We start from the raw sequence: 23,503 nt of genomic DNA on the forward strand, positions 1-23,503 counted from the left end.
TTCTACACTAGTAAACAATATTAGAAAGGTTGTCACCTTTACCATTTCCCATTAAACTCATGATTCCCATCATCTATATTAAGAATAGTTCATTGCGGGAAATGTACCTTGAACTTCTATACAAATTAACAAAGAATAATGCTTCATCCCTTTCTGTTTCTATTCGAACAATCTTTCCAACGATATCAGCCCTTAGGGCAATATTTGCAATTTCGAGACATTTATATTAAGCATGAATGTAATGTATTTAGACTGTTCCAAAATTTTCTATTATCAATAAAGTGTATTAATAAATCGTATGTTTAAAAATAAATAAATATTCTTATAACTTTCTTCGATTTTTATGATTTTGATTAAAATGTAGCACCTGTAATTCGAGAGGTTTCGCACACTTAGAAAATGTATGTTCTAGTGGTATTCTAAAAGCCACACTTATCTGTAAAAAATGATTATTCAAGATAAACTTACATAATGACAGTATGTCATGTTTATTTGTAATATTATTCCTCACCACTTTCTTCACTCTCGTCAGCGTCGTTATGTGAGTACGTTTTTAGTTTGTTGTAACATTTACTATCAAAGCATTTACAGAACATTGTACAAGGTAGTTTACCTACACAACTACATCTTCTTGTTGAACAAGGTTTTTCTGACGAACAGGAACATTTGATGAGGTGAAGTACATTGCCAGGAGCTGGCTCAACATTTGGAGGAAGCACAACTGGCCTTAACGATTTAGTTGTTTCATCACGTATCCATCCATAACAAGTTGGATCAACATTTGGTGGGTCTGCCCTGTCTGCCAAATTAGCATTTGTAGATGTGCGCACTTTACATTTAGTTTAAAAGCTTCCGACGTTGGTGGAAGAGAGCTAAGTAGTGGGGCTCTTGTGTGAGCAGATGCACATTTTTTTCTTCCAAACCAAACGTTAATACGAACTTCTATCATAGACTTTACACTTGCTACACCATAACACGCAGCTACAAAGTCAGTTGTTTCTTGTTCTATATCACTGGTTATCTCTTCCTGAGACCCCAATTTTTTAAAGCTAACTCCTTTCAACACTTGTTTAATAGCTGTTGATTTTCTTGTATTATAGCCACCATATTCATGAGTGACTTCAGGACTCCTAATGATCGACTTTAAAAACTCAAAATCTATTCTCTGTGCTCTGTACACTGAATAAACTTGGGATGCAAGTAATGCTAGAGTTGGCACCTCTTTTACTGAGAAATGTTGGGGCATTGGTAGATTTTTTTTGGCCCTGTGTACCGGTGTACAGGCACTCCACTAGTCACACGTTCCTTCATTTCTTCCTTTGTAATGCGACAAATTTTGTTACTGTGTCAACTCCATGACTTCTCCACTTGAACTATCAGCAGAGCCATACTGTGAGTTTGACGTAGGCCATTTAGAGATGAAATAGACGTGTCGAAGTTGTCACCAACAGCTTGCACAAATCCGTCTGTTGAGGGATTAAGTCCTTGCAAAGTTGGTGCTTTACTGGCTTTTGCTGCAGCTGACGCTTTAAATCTTAGGGTCTCACTGTAACTACAAGTGATTCCAAACTTATAGAATTCGTCAAGGAGACGTTTGCTGTTCAGAAGCATAGCAAGAGCAATCTTGAGAGTAGTTGGCTGCTTTGTCAATGCTGCAGTTACGATATTTCCAATGAGTATTGTAGGTAGCTCAGTAATTCCAAGTATCTCTAATAGGGAAAGTAAAGTTTCACTAACATTATATTTTAAATGTCTTCAGAGAGGGCAGTTTCGTAACTTTTCAATCTATCATCAGGCTTCTTCACATCATTCATTATCTTTGTACTTAGTTCTTTTATTGTTTCTCCATCATCGTCATCATCTTCGGTAATATTCATGGCAAGAGCAGCTTGATTTTTAAAGGCAAGAATGCTGGATACACCAGGAGAGGACAATACTAGAAGGTCTTTACCTATTCTTTCCTAAACATCTCTTATAATTGCAAGATGATCAGTTCTAGATCCACCGTTCTGTTGATAAAGATGGTGAACTTAGATGGAGAGGTGTCCTCTTTTACAGCTGTCGTGACTGCGTTCATTCCATCTCCGTCACTTCCTTTATTTATGCTGCGTTTCAGTGAACAAATTTTAGCTGACTTACTGTGCAAGAATTGATTGTAACAGTCTTAGTGGTAACGAGCGTCTGCCGCATGTAAATCTCCAACAGCTCCATTTACAAGCACTCGAACAGCTTCGGATAATTCGTCATTCCTAACATCACATATTTTGAGGATAATTTCTTTAATAGTCGGTTGCCCTGGACGATCGACCGTTCTAAGAAGATGATATCTGCGCCATCGACTTGGATTTTTTGGATCAGGATCGGAACAGATCTCTCCACAGAATAGACAGTCAGTACGAAAATTGAAAGGTTTTGCGTCTGATCTAATCCGTTTCACCTGTGGTTCAGAGGAGGTTGAAGTTGACTGCTCTTTGGCTCTCTTGATATGCCACTACGAAGTATATGTTGGTAGCAGTCCTTATGAAAGTATACTGGCACATTTTCCTCAAGAGAAATAAACCTTGAAAACATTATTGATGGAACTCGAGCTGGTCCTCCAGTTATAAGCCACTCTTGTGTTTTCTGACAGTTGAAAATGCACTTCTTTTCTTCCACCATGTTTTTAAAAAGTGCACTATGAAACACTACTTTGAAACGTGTTAACACACATAAAACAGTAACAGTTTATTCACTTGGCACTAGTCAGTTGTAAACTCACCCACATGTTCACTAAAAACTGTTATGTCTATGTGATAGCTGCTACCTGTAGATATATAAAAAGGTTGAATTAATACATGGAGGAACGTTAGAATTAATAACGACGAAAAAATAAAAGGAAATTTAAACATTAAAATCCATGAACTTTTAGCCAGGAATCGTAAACTGAACTTAAATTGTTAAAAATAAAAGCAAATATAAGTACTAAATATATCCTACTGCCCAAATTATATGAGGAAGATAATTGTACCATCCATCAATTACTACTTATCAATTCTATATATATAAATTCCTTTTAAATTTTAATTATTCAAGTGTGTATCTTACGGTTACAGTTCACGTGTGTACGGTTATTTTCAAATGTAGAAAGTTCATGAAAATATAAAAATATTTCTTTCGGAAGGAGATACACCCCATCCCTTTTGTACTTTAAGAACTGAAAGATACTTAGGGAGGGTATTTTCCAGAATTTCCCATTTTATTTCCCTTTCCTGTTCGTCGCAGCCATAAGGTATTAACATAGTTGGAAAGACTGTTTCATTAGAAGGAGAACAAGGTTTGAATTTTTATTCTACGTTAATTACTGTAGAAGTTACAGATAATTTCCCAGAAGTCAATAATTTTTTGGCAAAATACAAATGATGGGAAATTGTGAGTTTTGTGGGAAATGTTCAAGGGTGCCAGGGCGGTACCCTTCCTAATATTGATTGCTAGTGTCGAAAGTTGATGAAAATATAAAAATATTTTCTTTCCGGATGGAGATTCGAGGTACGGCTCTTGGATATTAAGAGCTGAAAGATGCTTTGGGAGGGAATTTTCCAGAATTTCTCATTTTATTTCCCTTTCCTGTTCGTCGCAGTCCCAAGTGATTAACATAATTGGAAAGATTGTATCCTTAGAAGCAGAACAAAGTTTGAATTTTTATTTTACGTAAACTACTGTAGAAGTTACAGATAATTTTCTCGAAGTCAACGATTTTTTAATAAAAAGGGGGAGGGGAAATCGTTAGTGAGTTTTGTGGAAAATGCTCAAGGGTGCCAGCGTTGCACGCGGCAGTTTTGGATTCAGCACATCAAAATCTATAAGAAAACATCAAAAAACCTTGGTCACCCCAAAATGCAAGGTAGTCTGCAAATCTTATGGACTGGCTGCCAGACTATTGTGGAAAATGTTAAACTGAATGTTTGTAGTGGAACTTTGTGTACAGACAATGTTGAATTGAAAGTGTGCTTGAAGGAAACAAATTTCTAGTGATGATGATGTAGTGAGATATAGTGGTTTATGACGAAGTAGTGGTACCTAGAAGAACATATGACTAATAATAAACATGTACCCAGTTCACCCCATGCACCTACCGACTTCACCTCCACAAATAGGGTGAAGCGGGTAAGTCGCCGACTTTTCTTTTTCTCTCTTTCCTCACTTTATTGTTTCACACTTGTACGTCCATTTCCATTGAGTTTATAGTAAAAGATTCACTGAATCTAGCATAAGTTTTCATTTTTAAATAACTATCTGCATAAGCACAATGTAGTGCATTTTATCCTTAAAACACCGACTTCACCCGCTTTGACTCTATTCGTTCCTAAGTGAAGTCTTGACCCAACTGCGATGAGTCACATTGTTTTGGAGCTTTGGACCTTGAAAACTCCTTTTTTATATATTTTTGGCAGCCTATAACCCCGAAATAACGGATTTCTACACCCAGGTTGGTCTATACTTTTTGTCTTATCTTGGTGTCAGGAATCTCCTCCCAAACGTTGTGGATGTTGTTTTGAAACACCCTGTATATTCCATAACGTTCTAATTGGGTGGTGGTTTTTATAGAAATTCCATTTTACAACTGCAAAACACAATTTGTTACTTCTATTTACAAATACATGTATAGTTTAGGTTCTACTTGTTTGTTATTCAGAAATTGTATGTTTTGCCAATACTAAACAAATGATCAACTGTTACTATGTAATTTTTCAAGTTTAGTCTATTTATTTAATTATCTACTTCTGTAATTTCAGTTTCGATCAGCAGTATCCTTCAGTTAGCTTATTACTTACCTAAACAAATCTGTTCTTTAAATATTGTATATTCACTATACAATTCAATTAATACAAATTGAAAAAAAATGTTAACGGAATTATAACTGTTTCTGATTTTAATTACAAGGAAGTCCATGATTCATGTAACACTTGTGTGCAACCCTCGTATATCCCTTAAAAAATCCCCATGCCGTAAGTGTCGGTGGACTACCGATGGGCAACTAGCGACATCTCGCAAAAAATTGGCGGCCCCGCAGCGACGATCCGCGGTGGCCCCACTTCCGTTTTAAAAATAATGCCATCCAGCAGGAGAGACGCGACGAAACGCCAATGAACAACAATATTACTAATTCAAAATATGTTAAATCGCCTATATTCGTAATTTGTTTACAGTAAGGTGAGTCTAAAAAACACTAAAAAGTAAAATAACTACCCTCGCACGCGCGAACTATTAAAATTTTGATTACTAGGCGCGTGCTCTTCTGACTTGGCCACCGAGGCGATGAAGAAAACGTGGCTTGTAGAAGGATAAATCAGGTATTTTTAATTTGGCTAATCAGAGTGCTCCTGTAACCGTGTATATTCGACGATAACCGTTTGGGATGAGACAGAATCGCTCACCATGTGATTTTATAATAAAATGACGCGCAGCTATTTACTTTATTTCATGGTTCTGCCACATTCATTTTCAAATGATCTTCGGCAGTTGCCATCTAAATTCATACAATTATACACACTCATCTCAATAGTTTTCACTTCATGATGTAGAGACACGTTTTACTCTTGACCCTGGAGCTCACTTTAGGAACAGTTCGTCAGGAAAACAACAATACATAATAATAACCGTATGCACATTACTGGCGATAGTTCGTGTTGGTCCCTTCGCGATTCTCCGTAACGAATCGAAAAGGCGCGGACCAAAATGAAGTCCTCGCTCCTACGCTGTGGCAACATCTACACTCCGATTCCAATTATCTCTTTCCACTCGACGAAACCCTGCCGCCAGTGGCACACTAGCGGTGATCCTTCGACGTGTCGCTATAGCGACAATCGACAAGTGGGTCACTAGGTGTTGGCGACGTTTACGGCATAGGGATCTTTCTTTCTTTGCTAGCAGAAGGCATAGCTCCCTTGCGAAAGTTTTGCCCTCTATTATGGGGTGAGACGTCGACGAATTTTGTTTTCAGAGAGTGCAGTTGGACTATGTAACTTATTTAATAAAATATTACTTTCGGCCATATACATACTTCCGAGGGTCGTCCAGAAAGTAAAGAACGTTTTGGCATGGTTAAATAAAAATAAAAGATATCAGCACAAAACTTTATTTACAAAGCCACAGAGCCTTACTCTTCTTTTCTATGTAATCTCCATTGTTGACAAGACACTTGTTTGTAGGAGGGAAGATAAACGGACCCTCGGATTTTCGGTTCAAAATTGATCACAACGTCTTTCTTAGGTCCCAAATAGTCTTTCCTGAAAATTTCAGACCGCGGAAACTTCAGAAAGGTGCCCAAAATTACTATAGAATTTACCAGATATGGACAGGGAAGATACACGGGCCCTCAGATTTTCTGTGCAAAATTGATCACATCTTCCTTAGGTCCCCCGCGGTCTGAAATTTTCAGGAAACATTATTTGGGACCTAAGGAAGACATTGTGATCAATTTTGAACCGAAAATCCGATGGCCCGTTTATCTTCCTTCCTACCCACTTGTTATAACGTGAGACCAGTTTTCCAATGCCAACGTTATACTCATCCAAATATTTGAGCCAGACTGCCACTGCTTGTTTGAATTCCTCATCGTTTGCGAACTGTTTTCCACCCAAAAATTCGTGTAACATGCTCAAAGTGAAATCAGTTTGCTTAATTTTTTCTTCCCATTTATCCTTCAGTTCTTCCGTAACAAGTGATGGCCTCAGATTTCGATCTTCATCATGCATGTAGGTCCTTCCTTGATAAAACGTAATGCATAATTTCCTCACTGATGACTCTTTCATTGCACTATCACCATAAACAATCTTTATTTGCCTACAAATTTCAATAGGCTTAAATTTTTACGCGGTCAGAAAACGAATGACACTCCGTATTTCACATTTGGCGGGATTTTCTACTGGCACCGCCATTTTGAATCGCTGCAAAAGCAATAGAATGACCCCACAGCATTGAGACTCGGCTCTCTGAGGTGAAGGAAGGAAATAACTGCCGTACATGTGATCGCAGTGTTGGGTGGTCGGCGCTGCGCACGATGCAAATCGTTCTTTTCTTTCTGGACGGCCCTTGTATAAAATAACAACAGCATAGAGAGAATTGTATTATTTTTGGGTATGATTTTGCATTTTATACTAATTGTTAACTGACAAATAGTTAATCAGTTAACTGAAAAAGAAATAGTTACCATGGCAAATAATATCAAGTGCTCCATTACAGTAAGATCCGTATACACTACGAACTGTTGCGGGCAGAAACCAATGGTTCCTCTAATTTTATTAATTTGTCTTTTTACACTGTATCCATTTACAAAAGCAATTCCACTCGTTGGAGAACACAATCCTTTAAAAATGGAGAGAATATTTCGTCATTATTTTATAAACGACTTTTAATGGAAATAACTAAAATCAAACTATTGATTATTTGATTATTATAAAATATAGCACTTCTATTTTTAGTTTAACGTCCCATGGCTTTAGTTTAATGCCCGTATAGCTAAAGCAGACGGATGATTAATGAGAATGAATGATTGTGAAATTAAAATTTTGTTCTCTCCCATCACGAATCTAATCCCAGACCACGTGCATCAAAGATACATGCATTAGTCACTATATCAACACAGAGAGCAAATTAGTATAGGGTAACTTCGGCAAATAACGCCACCAATTCAACATATTGTTCTGGTGTTAAAGTGTTTTTATATCTAGAACCGTGCAAATAACATGGAAGATGGAGTGAACCCTCCGCTATAATGCAATGAGAAAACAAAGATCCTACACATAAAATGTCGACCACAATGCACTAACAAGTAAACCTTACGTTTGGGTGAATCGAGTTGCTGACTGAGGCACATATGAGAAAGTAGTACTAAATGTGGTCAGTATTTCAGTGAAATTGTAGATGCGAAGCTCCAGGGGTTTAGGAGATACAGCTATCAGAACATCACATGAAAATACAGAATAGTCTTCATACAATTGGAGGTAAAAGCTCTGTAAGACCTCTTCTAACGACAAAAGGTGAATAACAAATATATGGATACATATTAGAACTAGGGGGAAGTCATATAGTAAGGGTATAATTGACGGCGGCCATCTTGAAATCCGCCATTTTGAATTAAGGTTAAGTTTTTAAAATAGGAATAGGGTCATGTGATGCATAATTTAAGGCGCAAATTTAATCAGAAGAACAATGGTGACGTTAATTTTGATTTACGCGCAATTGGTAAAAAGTTACAGGGAAATTAAATATTGTTGCAGCATATGTATTAGTCCCTTACCCCACCTTGTAAAATTTGTGTTAATGATAATAATTAAATAAAAAGCAGGTGGATAAATATTAGGTCTATGGTAAGAATTGCCTTGATGGCGGCCATGTTCAAATCCGCCATTTTGAATCAGACAAAAGTTTTAAACAAAACGCATAACATTGACACCTTATTAATAGCAAATCTTACCATAAATCCAACGGTATAACCATTTTTGCTTTATCATTAACCAGCATTTGTTACCGCATAAACAAGTTGCTAATTTAAGGAAAAATGGCCAAAGTGCAATTGAGTCATAATTGAACTTGGGTCTTTCTTCCAGAAAAGTCCTCAATTAGTACAATGAATATGTAGTTCAGAAACGTGTCCTTGACTCGCTCAAATGCTCTGCTCACAGTGAGCACACCTGACAAAGTCAATCGAGTAACACTTGACACATTTGTCGTTAACAATTCCGTCAAAGTAGTAGTCGTAAATCAAAATTAACGTATGGATTATGGTAAAATTTGCTATTAATAAGGTGTCAATGTTATGCGTTTTGTTTAAAACTTTTCTCTGATTCAAAATGGCGGATTTGAACATGGCCGCCATCAAGGCAACTCTTATTATAGACCTAATATTTATCCACCTGCTTTTTATTTAATTATTATCATTAACACAAAATTTACAAGGTGGGGTAAAGGACTAATACATATGCTGCAACAATATTTAATTTCCCTGTAACTTTTTACCAATTGCGCGTAAATCAAAATTAACGTTACCATTGTTCTTCTGATTAAATTTGCGCCTTAAATTATGTATCACATGACCCTATTCCTATTTTAAAAACTTAACCTTAATTCAAAATGGCGGATTTCAAGATGGCCGCCGTCAGGTATACCCTAGCTATATGACTTCCCCCTAGTTCTAATATGTACCCATATATTTGTTATTCATCTTTTGTCGTTAGAAGAGGTCTTACAGAGCTTTTACCTCCAATTGTATGAAGACTATTCTGTACTTCCATGTGATGTTCTGGTCGCTGTATATCCTAAACCCCTGGAGCTTCGCATCTACAACTTCACTGAAATATTGACCACAGTAGTAGGCCCCGACGTATGGCCAGGTTTGGACTTTGACCCCGACCTTTGTGACGTCATAGGTCAAAGGTCAATGACGTTGGCCCGGGGTCAATGACCTAGGGGTACCTAGGACCACCCCCTCTAAATTTTGGCAGGGGTACCTTGGCCCACCCCCTAAATTTTGGCATGGGTACATAGGACCACCCCCCTTAAATTTTGGAAATTGCCAAATCTAAAAATTTGGTGTGGTAGCCTAGGACCACAGTATGTACCTCTATCAGTATTGGGGGTCTATGTCGTTCTCTTTTATGGGCAAAAAATTGCCAAAAATTCAAATTTCGGGGGTTTTTGACCTAATTTATCCCCTTTGATGAGGTATTATTACCCTATATGTTTATATGGACGTATACAGGGGTCCATTCCCTTTCATAACATATGGGTATATTAATGCACCCCTTGAAAAATTTGGGAGGGGTACCATGGCCCACCCCTTAAATTTTGGAAATTGCCCAATTTAAACATTGGGTATTATAGTACAGGACCCTAATATGTATTATGATAAATTTGGATGGTCCACCTCGTTCCCTTTTAGGGGTACAAAATTGCCAAAATATAAACGTAAGCAATACGTAGTACCACGTGTTTGGTTTTTGGTCGATTTTATCCCCTTTGATGACGTGTTATTACCCTATATAGTTATATGGGCGTATACAGGGGTTCATTACCTTTCATAACATATCTGTATATTAATGCACCCCTTGAAAAATATGGGAGGGGTACCTTGGCCCACCCCTTCAATTTTGGAAATTGCCCAATTTAAACATTGGGTATTATAGTACAGGACCCTAATATGTAGCATGATAAATTTGTGTGGTCCACCTCGTCCCCTTTTAGGGGTACAAAATTGCCAAAAATATAAACGTAAGCAATACGTTATACCACGTGTTTGGTTTTCGGCCTAATTTATCTCCTTGGATGAGGTCCTATTACCTTATATAGTTATATGGGCGTATACAGGGGTCCATTCCCTTTCATAACATATGGGTATATTAATGCACCCCTTGAAAAATTTGGGAGGGGTACCTTGGCCCACCCCTTCAATTTTGGAAATTGCCCATTTTCAACATTGGGTATTATAGTACAGGACTCTAATATGTATCATGATAAATTTGGGTGCTCCACCTCGTTTCCTTCTAGGGGTACAAAATTGCCAAAATATAAACGTAAGCAATACGTTATACCACGTGTTTGGTTTTTGGTCGATTTTATCCCCTTTGATGAGGTGTTATTATTCTATATAGTTATATGGTCATGTATAGGGGTCCATTACCTTTCATAAGATATGGGTATATTTGTGCACTCCTTTAAAAATTTGGGAGGGGTACTTTGGCCCACCCCTTAAATTTTGGAAATTGCCCAATTTAAAACATTTGGTATTATAGTACCGGACCCTAACATGTATTATGATAAATTTGGGTGGTCAACCTCGTTCCCTTTTAGGGGTACAAAATTGTCAAAATATAAACGTAAGCAATACGTAGTACCACGTGTTTGGTTTTTGACCTAATTTATCCCCTTGGATGAGGTGTTATTACCCTATATAGTTATATGGGCGTATACAGGGGTCCATTACCTTTCATAAGACATGGGTACATTAATGCACCCCTTGAAAAATTTGGGAGGGGTACCTTGGCCCACCCCTTCAATTTTGGAAATTGCCCAATTTAAAACATTTGGTATTATAGTACCGGACCCTAACATGTATTATGATAAATTTGGGTGGTCCACCTCGTTCCCTTTTAGGGGTACAAAATTGTCAAAATATAAACGTAAGCAATACGTTGTACCACGTGTTTGGTCTTTTGGCCCAATTTATCCTCTTGGATGAGGTTCTATTACCTTATATCTTTATATGGTTATGTATAGGGGTCTATTCCCTATCATAAGACATAGGTACATTTGTGCACTCCTTTAAAAATTTGGGAGGGGGTACTTTGGCCCACCCTTAAATTTTAGAAATTGCTCATTTTATATATTTGGTATTATAGTACCGGACCCTAACATGTATTATGATAAATTTGGGTGGTCCACCTCGTTCCCTTTTAGGGGTACAAAATTGCCAAAATATAAACGTAAGCAATACGTTGTACCACGTGTTTGGTTTTGACCTAAGTTATCCCCTTGGATGAGGTCCTATTACCTTATATGGTTATATGGTTATGTATAGGGGTTTATTCCCTATCATAAGACATAGGTACATTTGTGCACCCCGGGAGGGGTACCTTGGCCCACCCCTTAAATTTTAGAAATTGCTCATTTTATATATTTGGTATTATAGTACTGGACCCTAACATGTATTATGATAAATTTGGGTGGTTCATCTCGTTCCTTTTAGGGCTACGAAATTGCCAAATTTTAGTACAACCACGTGTTTGTTTTTGGCTCAATTTATCCCATTGGATGAGGTCCTATTACCTTATATGATTATATGGTTATGTATATTGGCCCATTCCCTATTATAAGACATGGGTATATTGATGCACCCCGGGAGGGGTACCTTGGCCCACCTCTTTATTTTGGAAATTGCCCAATTTAAACACTTGGTATAATAGTATAAGACCCTAATATATATATATATATATATTACTATAAATTTGGGTGGTCCACCTTGTTCCCTTTCATGAGTAAAAAAAATGCCAAAATATAAAGATAAGCAATATGTTGTATCACGTGTTTGGTTTTTGGCCCAATTTATCCCGTTTGATGCGGTCTTATTACCGTATATGTTTATATGGTCATGTATATAGGTTCATTTCATATCATAAGACATGAGTACATTGATGCACCCTTTAAAAATTTGGGAGGGGTATCTTGACTCATCCACTCAGTTTTAGAAATTGTTTAATATAAGCATTTGATATCTTCGTACAGGTCTTCAATATGTACCACTATAAATTTGGATGGTCCACATCGTTCCCTTTCATGGATAAAGAACTACCAAAAATCAAATTTCGGAGGTTATTGACTCCTATTTAATACGTTATATGGTTTAATATCTCTATATGTTTATGTTCTCTTTTAAATTTGGGAATTATAAAATAACATAATTTGGTAAACGTTTTCTAGGACCCATTGGTGTTCCTCTTATGGCCAAATATTCAAAATTTAAAGGTTATTAACCGGCTTTATTATTAAATGAGTACAGGATTTATTACTTTTTCATAAGACACAGGTGTATTTGTGTACCAATCTTAAATTTTGGGAGGGGTACATTTCTTATTGTCATATCAATAATTGGTAATTGTTTTTTGGGTAAATCATTGTGAAATATTAGTCTGATCACGTGATCAGTTATTGACCTATGATGGGATTAGGAGTCCAGGACATTGGTACATTTAAACTTTGTAGGATAATTTGAGAATGCGTCATTGGTATTGATTATTACAGCCAAATATAAACGTAAGCAATACGATGTACCACGTGATTGATCTTGACGAGGTAGTGTACAGGGATACATAGCTAACCTTATTGAATATTATGACTCATAGTCTTAAGGGAATACATGCTACAACACTGGCAAAGTTATTGTTGATGCAATTTGATTGGTTGATCACTATCTTTCGTGCAATCTGATTGGCTGATCACTATCTTTCGTGCAATCTGATTGGTTGCTGATTTTCAAATCTTTACTGCATTCAGTTTTATTTTAACATTTAAAAAGTTTGAAACTTTGGTTTGACATTTTTTCGTTTGAAATTTTTCGTTTAAAAATTTTTGTTTCGAAATTTTTTGTTTCAAAATTTTGTTTGAATTTTTTTTGTTTCAAAATTTTGTTTGAAAATATTTTGTTTAAAATTTTTTGTCTGTAAATTTTTGTTTCAATTTTTTTGTTTAAAATTTTTCGTTTGAAATTTTTCGTTTCCAAAATTTTTTTTCTGTTTCAAGATTTTTGTTTGAAAAAATTTTTCGTTTCCAAATTTTGTTTCAGATTTTTTGTTTGGAAATTTTTGTTTGAAAATTTTTTTGTTTGAAATTTTTTTGTTGCAAAATTTTGTTTGAAAATTTTTTGTTTAAAATTTTTTGTTCGAAATTTTTGTTTTGAAATTTTTTGTTTCCAAATTTGTTTTGTTTAAATTTTTTTGTTTCGAAAGTTTTGTTTGAAATTTTTTGTTTCAAAGTTTGGTTTGACATTTTTTAAAAGTTTGTGCACTCATTAGTAAAGAACCGGAACTGTTAGAACTAAAACCTCTGGCAACATTGTGGTGCAATAGTACACGTCAGAACATAGGGTTGTACTTGAAATGAAAAAACACAATTCATTGAAATGGATCATTTTATTACACTCCACATACATCCATACCAGATAGTGGTTCTGGATATTGTCGATACAATGTATTTTGAACTTCTTGCACTAGTTTGTCTTTAGCATATAATTTTAATTCTAATTGAAGTCTTTTAAGGTCTATTGCAATATCAATTGGTGGAAACTCAATGTCCATTTGATCACAAATAAACTGTTTATCAATACAGGTATGCACCCACGAACGATGTTGACAACCATCACAATATCTAGATACATGTTGTACAATATGCATAACACATTTTTCAAAATAGTACTTTTTCAGGAATATACTTGTTTTGTTGCACACTTCCACTGCATGTTTCACACACTGAAATACGCTGATGAATTTGTTCCATTCTGTTTCCGTTAGATACACCATGTTGCGATTGACATGGAATGTACTCTTTTTACGTAACAGCACCATCTTCTCTTCGAGGACTGTACGCAGCACCACTTCATGATTTGAGCCTAATGATTTGACTATGGTCACATTTAGCTCATCATGAAAATAATCATTCATTTGGTCGATTCGTGCCATTCTTCACAGGTCAGTTGTACACCAAATTGTTCTGCTTTGCCCAATCGAATTACTGGTTCAAATGTTCTAGCACTGATACCAATCATCACATGTTTTGTTTGAAATATATTTATTGGATAATAGCTTGCGAAGATGAACTCTTTATCGTTAGAACTACACATCTTTCCTCCTGAAAAGCACTTGCTCAAATGATTTCGTGGGATGACAGTGTATTGGTTGATTTATAGTTATTGCTGACGTCATTGGAAAGAAATGTGCTGACATTTGAATTCATGATTTCATCACAGTTGCTGACGTCATGCTGACCAACCAAATTCATACAACTATGTCTGATGTGCTGTCGTTTGAATTCATGATTTCATCACAATTGCTGACGAATCTGGCTGTGTACTAAATTCAAATTGATGACTTCGACCCAAGAATCCTTTGTAACATAAAGATACAGATCCAGTATTTAAGAAACGCAGCAGTTCTTCTTGTTTTGATGCTTCCATGGGTAAATATCTTCCTGGTAAAATTATATTCTTATCATTTTCAAGCTTCACTACGATTCTTAATCCAAACTTTGTAGGTATCATTTGGCTAGCTAAGATTCTATGAGGTACATTCTGTTGTAAATCAGTAATCTTAGTAAATGATTTCATCACATCACGTGTGTTTAGAAACTGCAGACAAGTAGCCATGATGACGTTATTATGAATACTAACTCGAACGATACTTATATATGATGCAAAACTGATGACGTTGCATTGATAGTGATCAGCCAATCAGATTGCACGAAAGATAGTGATGAACCAATCAAATTGCATCAACAATAACTTTGCCAGTGTTGTAGCACGTATTCCCTTAAGACTATGAGTCATAAGATTCAATAAGGTTAGCTATGTATCCCTGTACACTACCTCGTCAAGATCAATCACGTGGTACATCGTATTGCTTACGTTTATATTTGGCTGTAATAATCAATACCAATGACGCATTCTCAAATTATCCTACAAAGTTTAAATGTACCAATGTCCTGGACTCCTAATCCCATCATAGGTCAATAACTGATCACGTGATCAGACTAATATTTCACAATGATTTACCCAAAAAACAATTACCAATTATTGATATGACAATAAGAAATGTACCCCTCCCAAAATTTAAGATTGGTACACAAATACACCTGTGTCTTATGAAAAAGTAATAAATCCTGTACTCATTTAATAATAAAGCCGGTTAATAACCTTTAAATTTTGAATATTTGGCCATAAGAGGAACACCAATGGGTCCTAGAAAACGTTTACCAAATTATGTTATTTTATAATTCCCAAATTTAAAAGAGAACATAAACATATAGAGATAATAAACCATATAACGTATTAAATAGGAGTCAATAACCTCCGAAATTTGATTTTTGGTAGTTCTTTATCCATGAAAGGGAACAATGTGGACCATCCAAATTTATAGTGGTACATATTGAAGACCTGTACGAAGATATCAAATGCTTATATTAAACAATTTCTAAAACTGAGTGGATGAGTCAAGATACCCCTCCCAAATTTTTAAAGAGTGCATCAATGTACTCATGTCTTATGATATGAAATGAACCTATATACATGACCATATAAACATATACGGTAATAAGACCGCATCAAACGGGATAAATTGGGCCAAAAACCAAACACGTGATACAACATATTGCTTATCTTTATATTTTGGCATTTTTTTTTTACTCATGAAAGGGAACAAGGTGGACCACCCAAATTTATAGTAATATATATATATATATATATATATATATATATATATATATATATATATATATATATATATATATATATTAGGGTCTTATACTATTATACCAAGTGTTTAAATTGGGCAATTTCCAAAATAAAGAGGTGGGCCAAGGTACCCCTCCCGGGGTGCATCAATATACCCATGTCTTATAATAGGGAATGGGCCAATATACATAACCATATAATCATATAAGGTAATAGGACCTCATCCAATGGGATAAATTGAGCCAAAAACAAACACGTGGTTGTACTAAAATTTGGCAATTTCGTAGCCCTAAAAGGAACGAGGTGAACCACCCAAATTTATCATAATACATGTTGGGGTCCAGTACTATAATACCAAATATATAAAATGAGCAATTTCTAAAATTTAAGGGGTGGGCCAAGGTACCCCTCCCGGGGTGCACAAATGTACCTATGTCTTATGATAGGGAATAAACCCCTATACATAACCATATAACCATATAAGGTAATAGGACCTCATTCAAGGGGATAACTTAGGTCAAAACCAAACACGTGGTACAACGTATTGCTTACGTTTATATTTTGGCAATTTTGTACCCCTAAAAGGGAACGAGGTGGACCACCCAAATTTATCATAATACATGTTAGGGTCCAGTACTATAATACCAAATATATAAAATGAGCAATTTCTAAAATTTAAGGGTGGGCCAAAGTACCCCCTCCCAAATTTTTAAAGGAGTGCACAAATGTACCTATGTCTTATGATAGGGAATAGACCCCTATACATAATCATATAAAGATATAAGGTAATAGAACCTCATCCAAGAGGATAAATTGGGCCAAAAGACCAAACACTTGGTACAACGTATTGCTTACGTTTATATTTTGACAATTTTGTACCCCTAAAAGGGAACGAGGTGGACCACCCAAATTTATCATAATACATGTTAGGGTCCGGTACTATAATACCAAATGTTTTAAATTGGGCAATTTCCAAAATTCAAGGGGTGGGCCAAAGTACCCCTCCCAAATTTTTAAAGGAGTGCACAAATATACCCATATCTTATGAAAGGTAATGGACCCCTATACAAGACCATATAACTATATAGAATAATAACACCTCATCAAAGGGGATAAAATCGACCAAAAACCAAACACGTGGTATAACGTATTGCTTACGTTTATATTTTGGCAATTTTGTACCCCTAGAAGGAAACGAGGTGGAGCACCCAAATTTATCATGATACATATTAGAGTCCTGTACTATAATACCCAATGTTGAAAATGGGCAATTTCCGAAATTGAAGGGGTGGGCCAAGGTACCCCTCCCAAATTTTTCAAGGGGTGCATTAATATACCCATATGTTATGAAAGGGAATGGACCCCTGTATACGCCCATATAACTATATAAGGTAATAGGACCTCATCCAAGGAGATAAATTAGGCCGAAAACCAAACACGTGGTATAACGTATTGCTTACGTTTATATTTTTGGCAATTTTGTACCCCTAAAAGGGGACGAGGTGGACCACACAAATTTATCATGCTACATATTAGGGTCCTGTACTATAATACCCAATGTTTAAATTGGGCAATTTCCAAAATTGAAGGGGTGGGCCAAGGTACCCCTCCCATATTTTTCAAGGGGTGCATTAATATACAGATATGTTATGAAAGGTAATGAACCCCTGTATACGCCCATATAACTATATAGGGTAATAACACGTCATCAAAGGGGATAAAATCGACCAAAAACCAAACACGTGGTACTACGTATTGCTTACGTTTATATTTTGGCAATTTTGTACCCCTAAAAGGGAACGAGGTGGACCATCCAAATTTATCATAATACATATTAGGGTCCTGTACTATAATACCCAATGTTTAAATTGGGCAATTTCCAAAATTTAAGGGGTGGGCCATGGTACCCCTCCCAAATTTTTCAAGGGGTGCATTAATATACCCATATGTTATGAAAGGGAATGGACCCCTGTATACGTCCATATAAACATATAGGGTAATAATACCTCATCAAAGGGGATAAATTAGGTCAAAAACCCCCGAAATTTGAATTTTTGGCAATTTTTTACCCATAAAAGGGAACGACATAGACCCCCAATACTGATAGAGGTACATACTGTGGTCCTAGGCTACCACACCAAATTTTTAGATTTGGCAATTTCCAAAATTTAAGGGGGGTGGTTCTATGTACCCATGCCAAAATTTAGGGGGTGGGCCAAGGTACCCCTGCCAAAATTTAGAGGGGGTGGTCCTAGGTACCCCTAGGTCATTGACCCCGGGCCAACGTCATTGACCTTTGACCTATGACGTCACAAAGGTCGGGGTCAAAGTCCAAACCTGGCCATACCTCGGGGCCTACTACTACCACATTTAGTACTACTTTCTCATATGTGTCTCAGTCAGCAACTCGATTCACCCAAACGTAAGGTTTACCTGTGGGAATCGGAGTGAGTATGAGATGGCGTTATTACCAGACGTGTCGGCAAATAACGCAACTTGCTTTACAACAACGGAAAGGTGTCGGAATCGTAACGAAATACATTTTGGACACAACTGAACAATGTTCTTGGCAGTGTGCTTCCTGCTTTGCTCGTACACAAAACTCGTAGTCATCGTACATGTCGTTAACCAGTAACTCTTGTGATGATTGCGAACCTCTTAACATGACAGCTGCAATCATATGGAGCACTACTCGTCGGAGCCAGACAACAATGCACAACCAGCGTCACAAAATGTTCAGAAGCCACATTTAACAATGCTGTCAGAACCAAATAATTCGTGAAACCAAATCTTGCATTCAATACATTGTTTCCACGTTTAGAGACCCTGAGATCATAGTAATGTCCTCCACAGTCTCCACAAAGCATATTTCCATCCTTCTTGTTTCCAGAGGATGCTTGTTTCTTCGTGCCGGAAGAAGTGAAAGGGCCAGCTCTTGCGAATATGTCTAGTGTTAGCAATACTCCTCTGGCAATAAGAGAAATCACCTGAGATGAGATTTGCTCCTAGTTAATTTGGCTGTAGGCAGGAGCTCGCGAATGGAGTGGGCACTCCAGTGGCGCCGTAAGGGCGGGGCGAGCGGTGCCCTCGCCCCGGGCCCCACTTTCTGGGGGGCCCCAGCGGTAGGTAAAAAATAATTACTAAGGAACTTTGTTAGCATGAGCCGTACAAGAGCTGTCAAGGTTTATAATCCACACCTTCCCTAAAAGGAAATGCAATTAATTGTCAATTAATATTACACCAAATGACGGATGAAACAAGAGAAATATCTGTCTAATAAAGCTAACTAGTGCTGGATTTCCGTATAAGCTATACAAGTTATAAGCTTCGGGCCTCACTCTCTTGGAGATCCGAAAGAAATTTAAAGAAAAAAGCTGAATATAGATTAAAAATACATAAAATAATCTTGGAGGCTCCCAAAGAAATTTAAAGGAAAAAGTTCTGAATATAGATGAAAAGTAAACGTTTCACTTTCTTGGGACCCCCAAGAAAATCAAAGAAAAAAGTTGAATGTAGGTGAAAAATAAATAAAATAAAAGTTTTACTCTCTTGGGGCCCCAAAGAAATTTAAAGGAAAAAATGTACGTGGATTAAAATATAAATAAAATAAAACAAACACTTTGTTCAAAAACCTCAGAGAAATTTAAAGGAAAAAGCTGTGTAGATTAACATATAATAAAAGAAAGTCAAAGTATATTGTGTCGTTTACATTCTAAAGTCTTATGGTACAAGTAATGGGACCCCATCTGCTAGTCTGCTTCCTAAAACATCACTGTTTATTTATTTATTTATTTATTTATTTATTTATTTATTCACATATCAGTTCAAGAGAAGGGTAGAAAGAAGGGATGAACTTAAATGCTTTATTAGGGTTCTAGCATTCTGTTGCTAACTGAAAGTTCTTTGGTGCAGACGCTGTAGTCGCAGATTCACTTGCTTTCTTCTGTCTTTTTCTTTTGTCCTTTACAAGTCGAATTTTCAGCGAGCGAAAACCTTTTGCTTAGCTGGTTTCCCCATTTCTGCTCTTGTTTTTTGGCGTATGAATTTACATTTCAGCCCACTAATTTAGAGCGAAGAAAATGTTCAATAAGAAAACAAGTGTTCAAATATTCAAAATACTTCAGAATTATATTTAATTCAACTCCTGATTGTTCTCATGTGGAACAGTTGTCACAAATTATTCGATTTGTTGACATACGACGTGATTCTATTCAGGTTCGGGAAGCATGTATTGATTTTATCTCTGTCAAAGGAAAGACTGCTGAGAGTATTTCTGCTGAAATACTGAAGTAACTACAACGTAATAGGCTTGATATTAAGATTGCAGAGGCCAATCTTGTGATAAAATCAGCCTACAATGACCAGGCAATATTCTGGGGTTCGAACTTTGATACGGAATATAAGCCCTTTGGCCATTTCCGTTCCTTGTAACAATAATTCATTGAGCCTTGTGGCTTACATGCTGCGCACGTTAAAGTTCTGGCGAACACTTTGTTTGGAGCAATGGAACATTTTTGGTATTCTTCCCTAGATCTACTCACCGATGGAATGTGCTGCAAAATCACTTAAAAATTGGTCTGAAACATAAAACTGACACTGGATGGAGTTCAAAAGCAGAAGCTTTGAAGGCACTTTCTAGTCAATTGGATGAAGTAATTGATCTGTTGGAAGAGCTGCGTGGCACTTCGACTGAAACACTTGATACTAGAGGAGATGCTGGTCTTCTTCTTGCAAGCATTCAGTCATTTAACTTAATCGCTTTACTATATTTCTGGTCTGCAGATCTCTCATATATTGATCGGATCCAAAATGCCCTCAATCTCAGGATATGAGTTTCAATCAAACTCTTATTCAGTTACAGCCTGGTTGACACCATTGATACCTGGAGACTTGAGCTGGGCAAGGAAACCATATCTGCAGCTGAAGGAAGTTGCAGGGCATGGAACATAATTGTAATACACAGAGGAGAAAGAAATGCATACCTGGAGAAGCAAAAAATGAACCCCTGACTTCACAGGCCAAAGTGAAGCGCTCTATCAATGAAATTTTAGATGAGATGAGACAACAAATGTATGGTCATTTTACTCAGATGCATGACTTCAACGACAGATTTGGATTCCTGTGTTCTATGGCCAACTTTGTGCAGCAGCTAGGTGATGAGAGCTAGAAAAGGCTAAAAGCATGTTGCTATGATTTGGCTTTGTTCTACCCGAATGACCTGGATGGCTTAGAATTATTTCAGGATTGTAATGATATAATCCATTCACTAAGGCGTGCTCAGAAAGCTAAAGAACAGTCTGACTTTTCCCACAAGGCATCCTGAAATATGTACGAGTATCTTCAATGGAGCTTGAAATTTACTAAAGTTTGCCAACCGCTCTTCAGATTTTGATAACACTGCACGTATCTGTCGCATCGTGTGAAAGGTCTTTCAGCAGAATGAAATTAATAAAATCATACTTGCATCCCACAATGAGTCAAAAAAGATTCACGAATCTGGACATTCTTTCTATCGAAAATGAACTAGCATCCACTTTGGATTTTGATAATGTAGTTGAGAGTTTCGTTGCTACCAAAGCAAGGAAGGTATCATTCTGAATGTTGGTGGAACACAGGCTAATATGGTAGTGGAACTACTGTCGAAAGTAGTTTCATGTTTCAAGTAAAGGCAATAAAAATACGAAAGTATCAAAAGAGTAATAAAAATCCGTTAAGATCTGTCAATTGACTGGTGATAGCTGGTAATGAAAACTAGGATGGTATAACCCGTAGTAGAATTCTGTGCTTACATATTTAATCTATAATGTATCCTCAAATATTCAATACATTCAGGATTTTTTGTTATAATATATTTTAATACTATGTTAGTAAGAGATAACGGAAATAGTCCTAAGTGACAGAATATAAACATGACTGAATTATTAAATACAAAATAATATAATCATAAAGCAAGTGTGAAATCTGTAACAATAGTATAATAGACAAGCAGGAGAGAAATATTCTATTCCCTGTTCAGCGTAAGCTCTAAACTCCGGTAAACAAAATATTTGTATCCTTCCGCTCGTCACAAATACAATTGGCTAGTGATGTATCACTTCCACTCCCCACGGGGAGGAGCAAATTATACACGTGCATTTTGACAATACTGTCTCGTGTTGTCGAGATACTTACAGCAGCAGCAGAAAATAATTAAAAAAAAAAACTCGAAAGATTAAAAAAAATCAATTTCACTGGTACACAATTGTTGCTTAGTGAGTAAAGGTTTATCTTGTTGATGTTTCACCACAACACTCGCTGAACCGGGATTCATGCCAGCCGTCTTTCAGGCTTGAAAGCAGAACACACGTCCACAGTTGAATTGGCGCCATAATTACTACGCATGTTTAGTGTTTATTTGTATTATTTCATTAACCACACTGGATTGCTGTATTATTAGATGATCCGTATTATATTTTTGTCATTTATAATAATGTAATAGTTTTATATGGAGATTCATAGTAAAAGTAATAATGAAATCATATGAACTATTTTGCGGAGGAGTACAAGCATCGGTAGGCCAACAGCAAATCAGCAAGATTTCGTTTCACGTGGCTTTGTTTATCGCAGTTTATAGCTTACGCCAGACAGGGTTTAGTGCTTAACTATTCATTGATACTTCGGCAAAAGTAGTGGGACTAAATAGATCGTACATCATCACTGGAGAAAAACCTAGTGAAAGATAAATGAAGAAGAACGCAGGAGAGAAATCTATTCTAGCCATTATTTACTGATAGTTCCGTTAAAAAAAAAAAAAAAAAACGTTTAAGTATTGTGTATGATCACGAACCTAATGTTAAGGTGAATGGGGCTAATTGTAGAAGAAAAATCTAATCAAATAAAACCTATGTAGCGCAAATTCAGACAGTGAGAAACTACGAATAAACTGACTCATATGAGAAATTGCACAGGAGAAATACCAAAGGCGAGAACCTAACAAAGAATTCTAGAAAACATACAGCTTACATTTAGAATCGCATCAATTATATTATTATTTGCAATTTTTGCAATATCAGCTCATTGTTACATTTTGTAGGTAAATTTGTCTCTAAATGTATTATTAGGAGCATTACTTCCACTATTCCATCTAATTACAGTACGCGTTGATACTAGGATAGTAAAGGTGTAGGATAAATTCTGGATTCTTCATTGTTAAGTTTTGTTTGTTCTTGAGATTATGTTATTTCTGTCGTGGGTTGTAGTTTCCGTTACACTTGTATCCCTAATCCTTTTTCTATCGTGTCCTTTGTTTAAAAATGAATAAAAAAAGAAAACAATATGCAATGATAGTCCTGGTCCAGCTTTATTTTTAGATACCAGTCTGAAGGCGGTTCTAAGTATTAAAAAAAAATAGACAGAGACGCTGAATGTCACCCCATTTGTTTAATATATATATATATATATATATATATATATATATATATATATATATATATATATATATATATATATATATATATAAGATTAAAATGATCTAAACACACACACCAACGG

At 36.2% G+C, this 23,503-nt stretch overlaps 1 protein-coding gene across 1 annotated transcript in view; it reads right to left on the bottom strand.

Moving 5' to 3' along the window:
• Positions 1–2,164: 2,164 nt before the first annotated feature.
• The window catches only part of LOC145672647 (phospholipid-transporting ATPase ABCA3-like), a 228,203-nt gene continuing 206,864 nt past the window's right edge, over positions 2,165–23,503 (bottom strand). The window contains exons 6-7 of the mRNA XM_081741810.1: positions 7,190–7,344; positions 2,165–2,491 (exon numbers count right to left, since the gene is read on the bottom strand). Of these exons, the coding sequence (XP_081597936.1) occupies positions 2,165–2,491; positions 7,190–7,344 (482 nt within the window). The remainder of the gene's footprint in view (positions 2,492–7,189; positions 7,345–23,503) is intronic.

This window comes from Thermobia domestica, chromosome 16 (genome assembly GCF_964235325.1).
Source record: "Thermobia domestica chromosome 16, izTheDome1.hap1.1, whole genome shotgun sequence".
NCBI lineage: Eukaryota > Metazoa > Arthropoda > Insecta > Zygentoma > Lepismatidae > Thermobia > Thermobia domestica.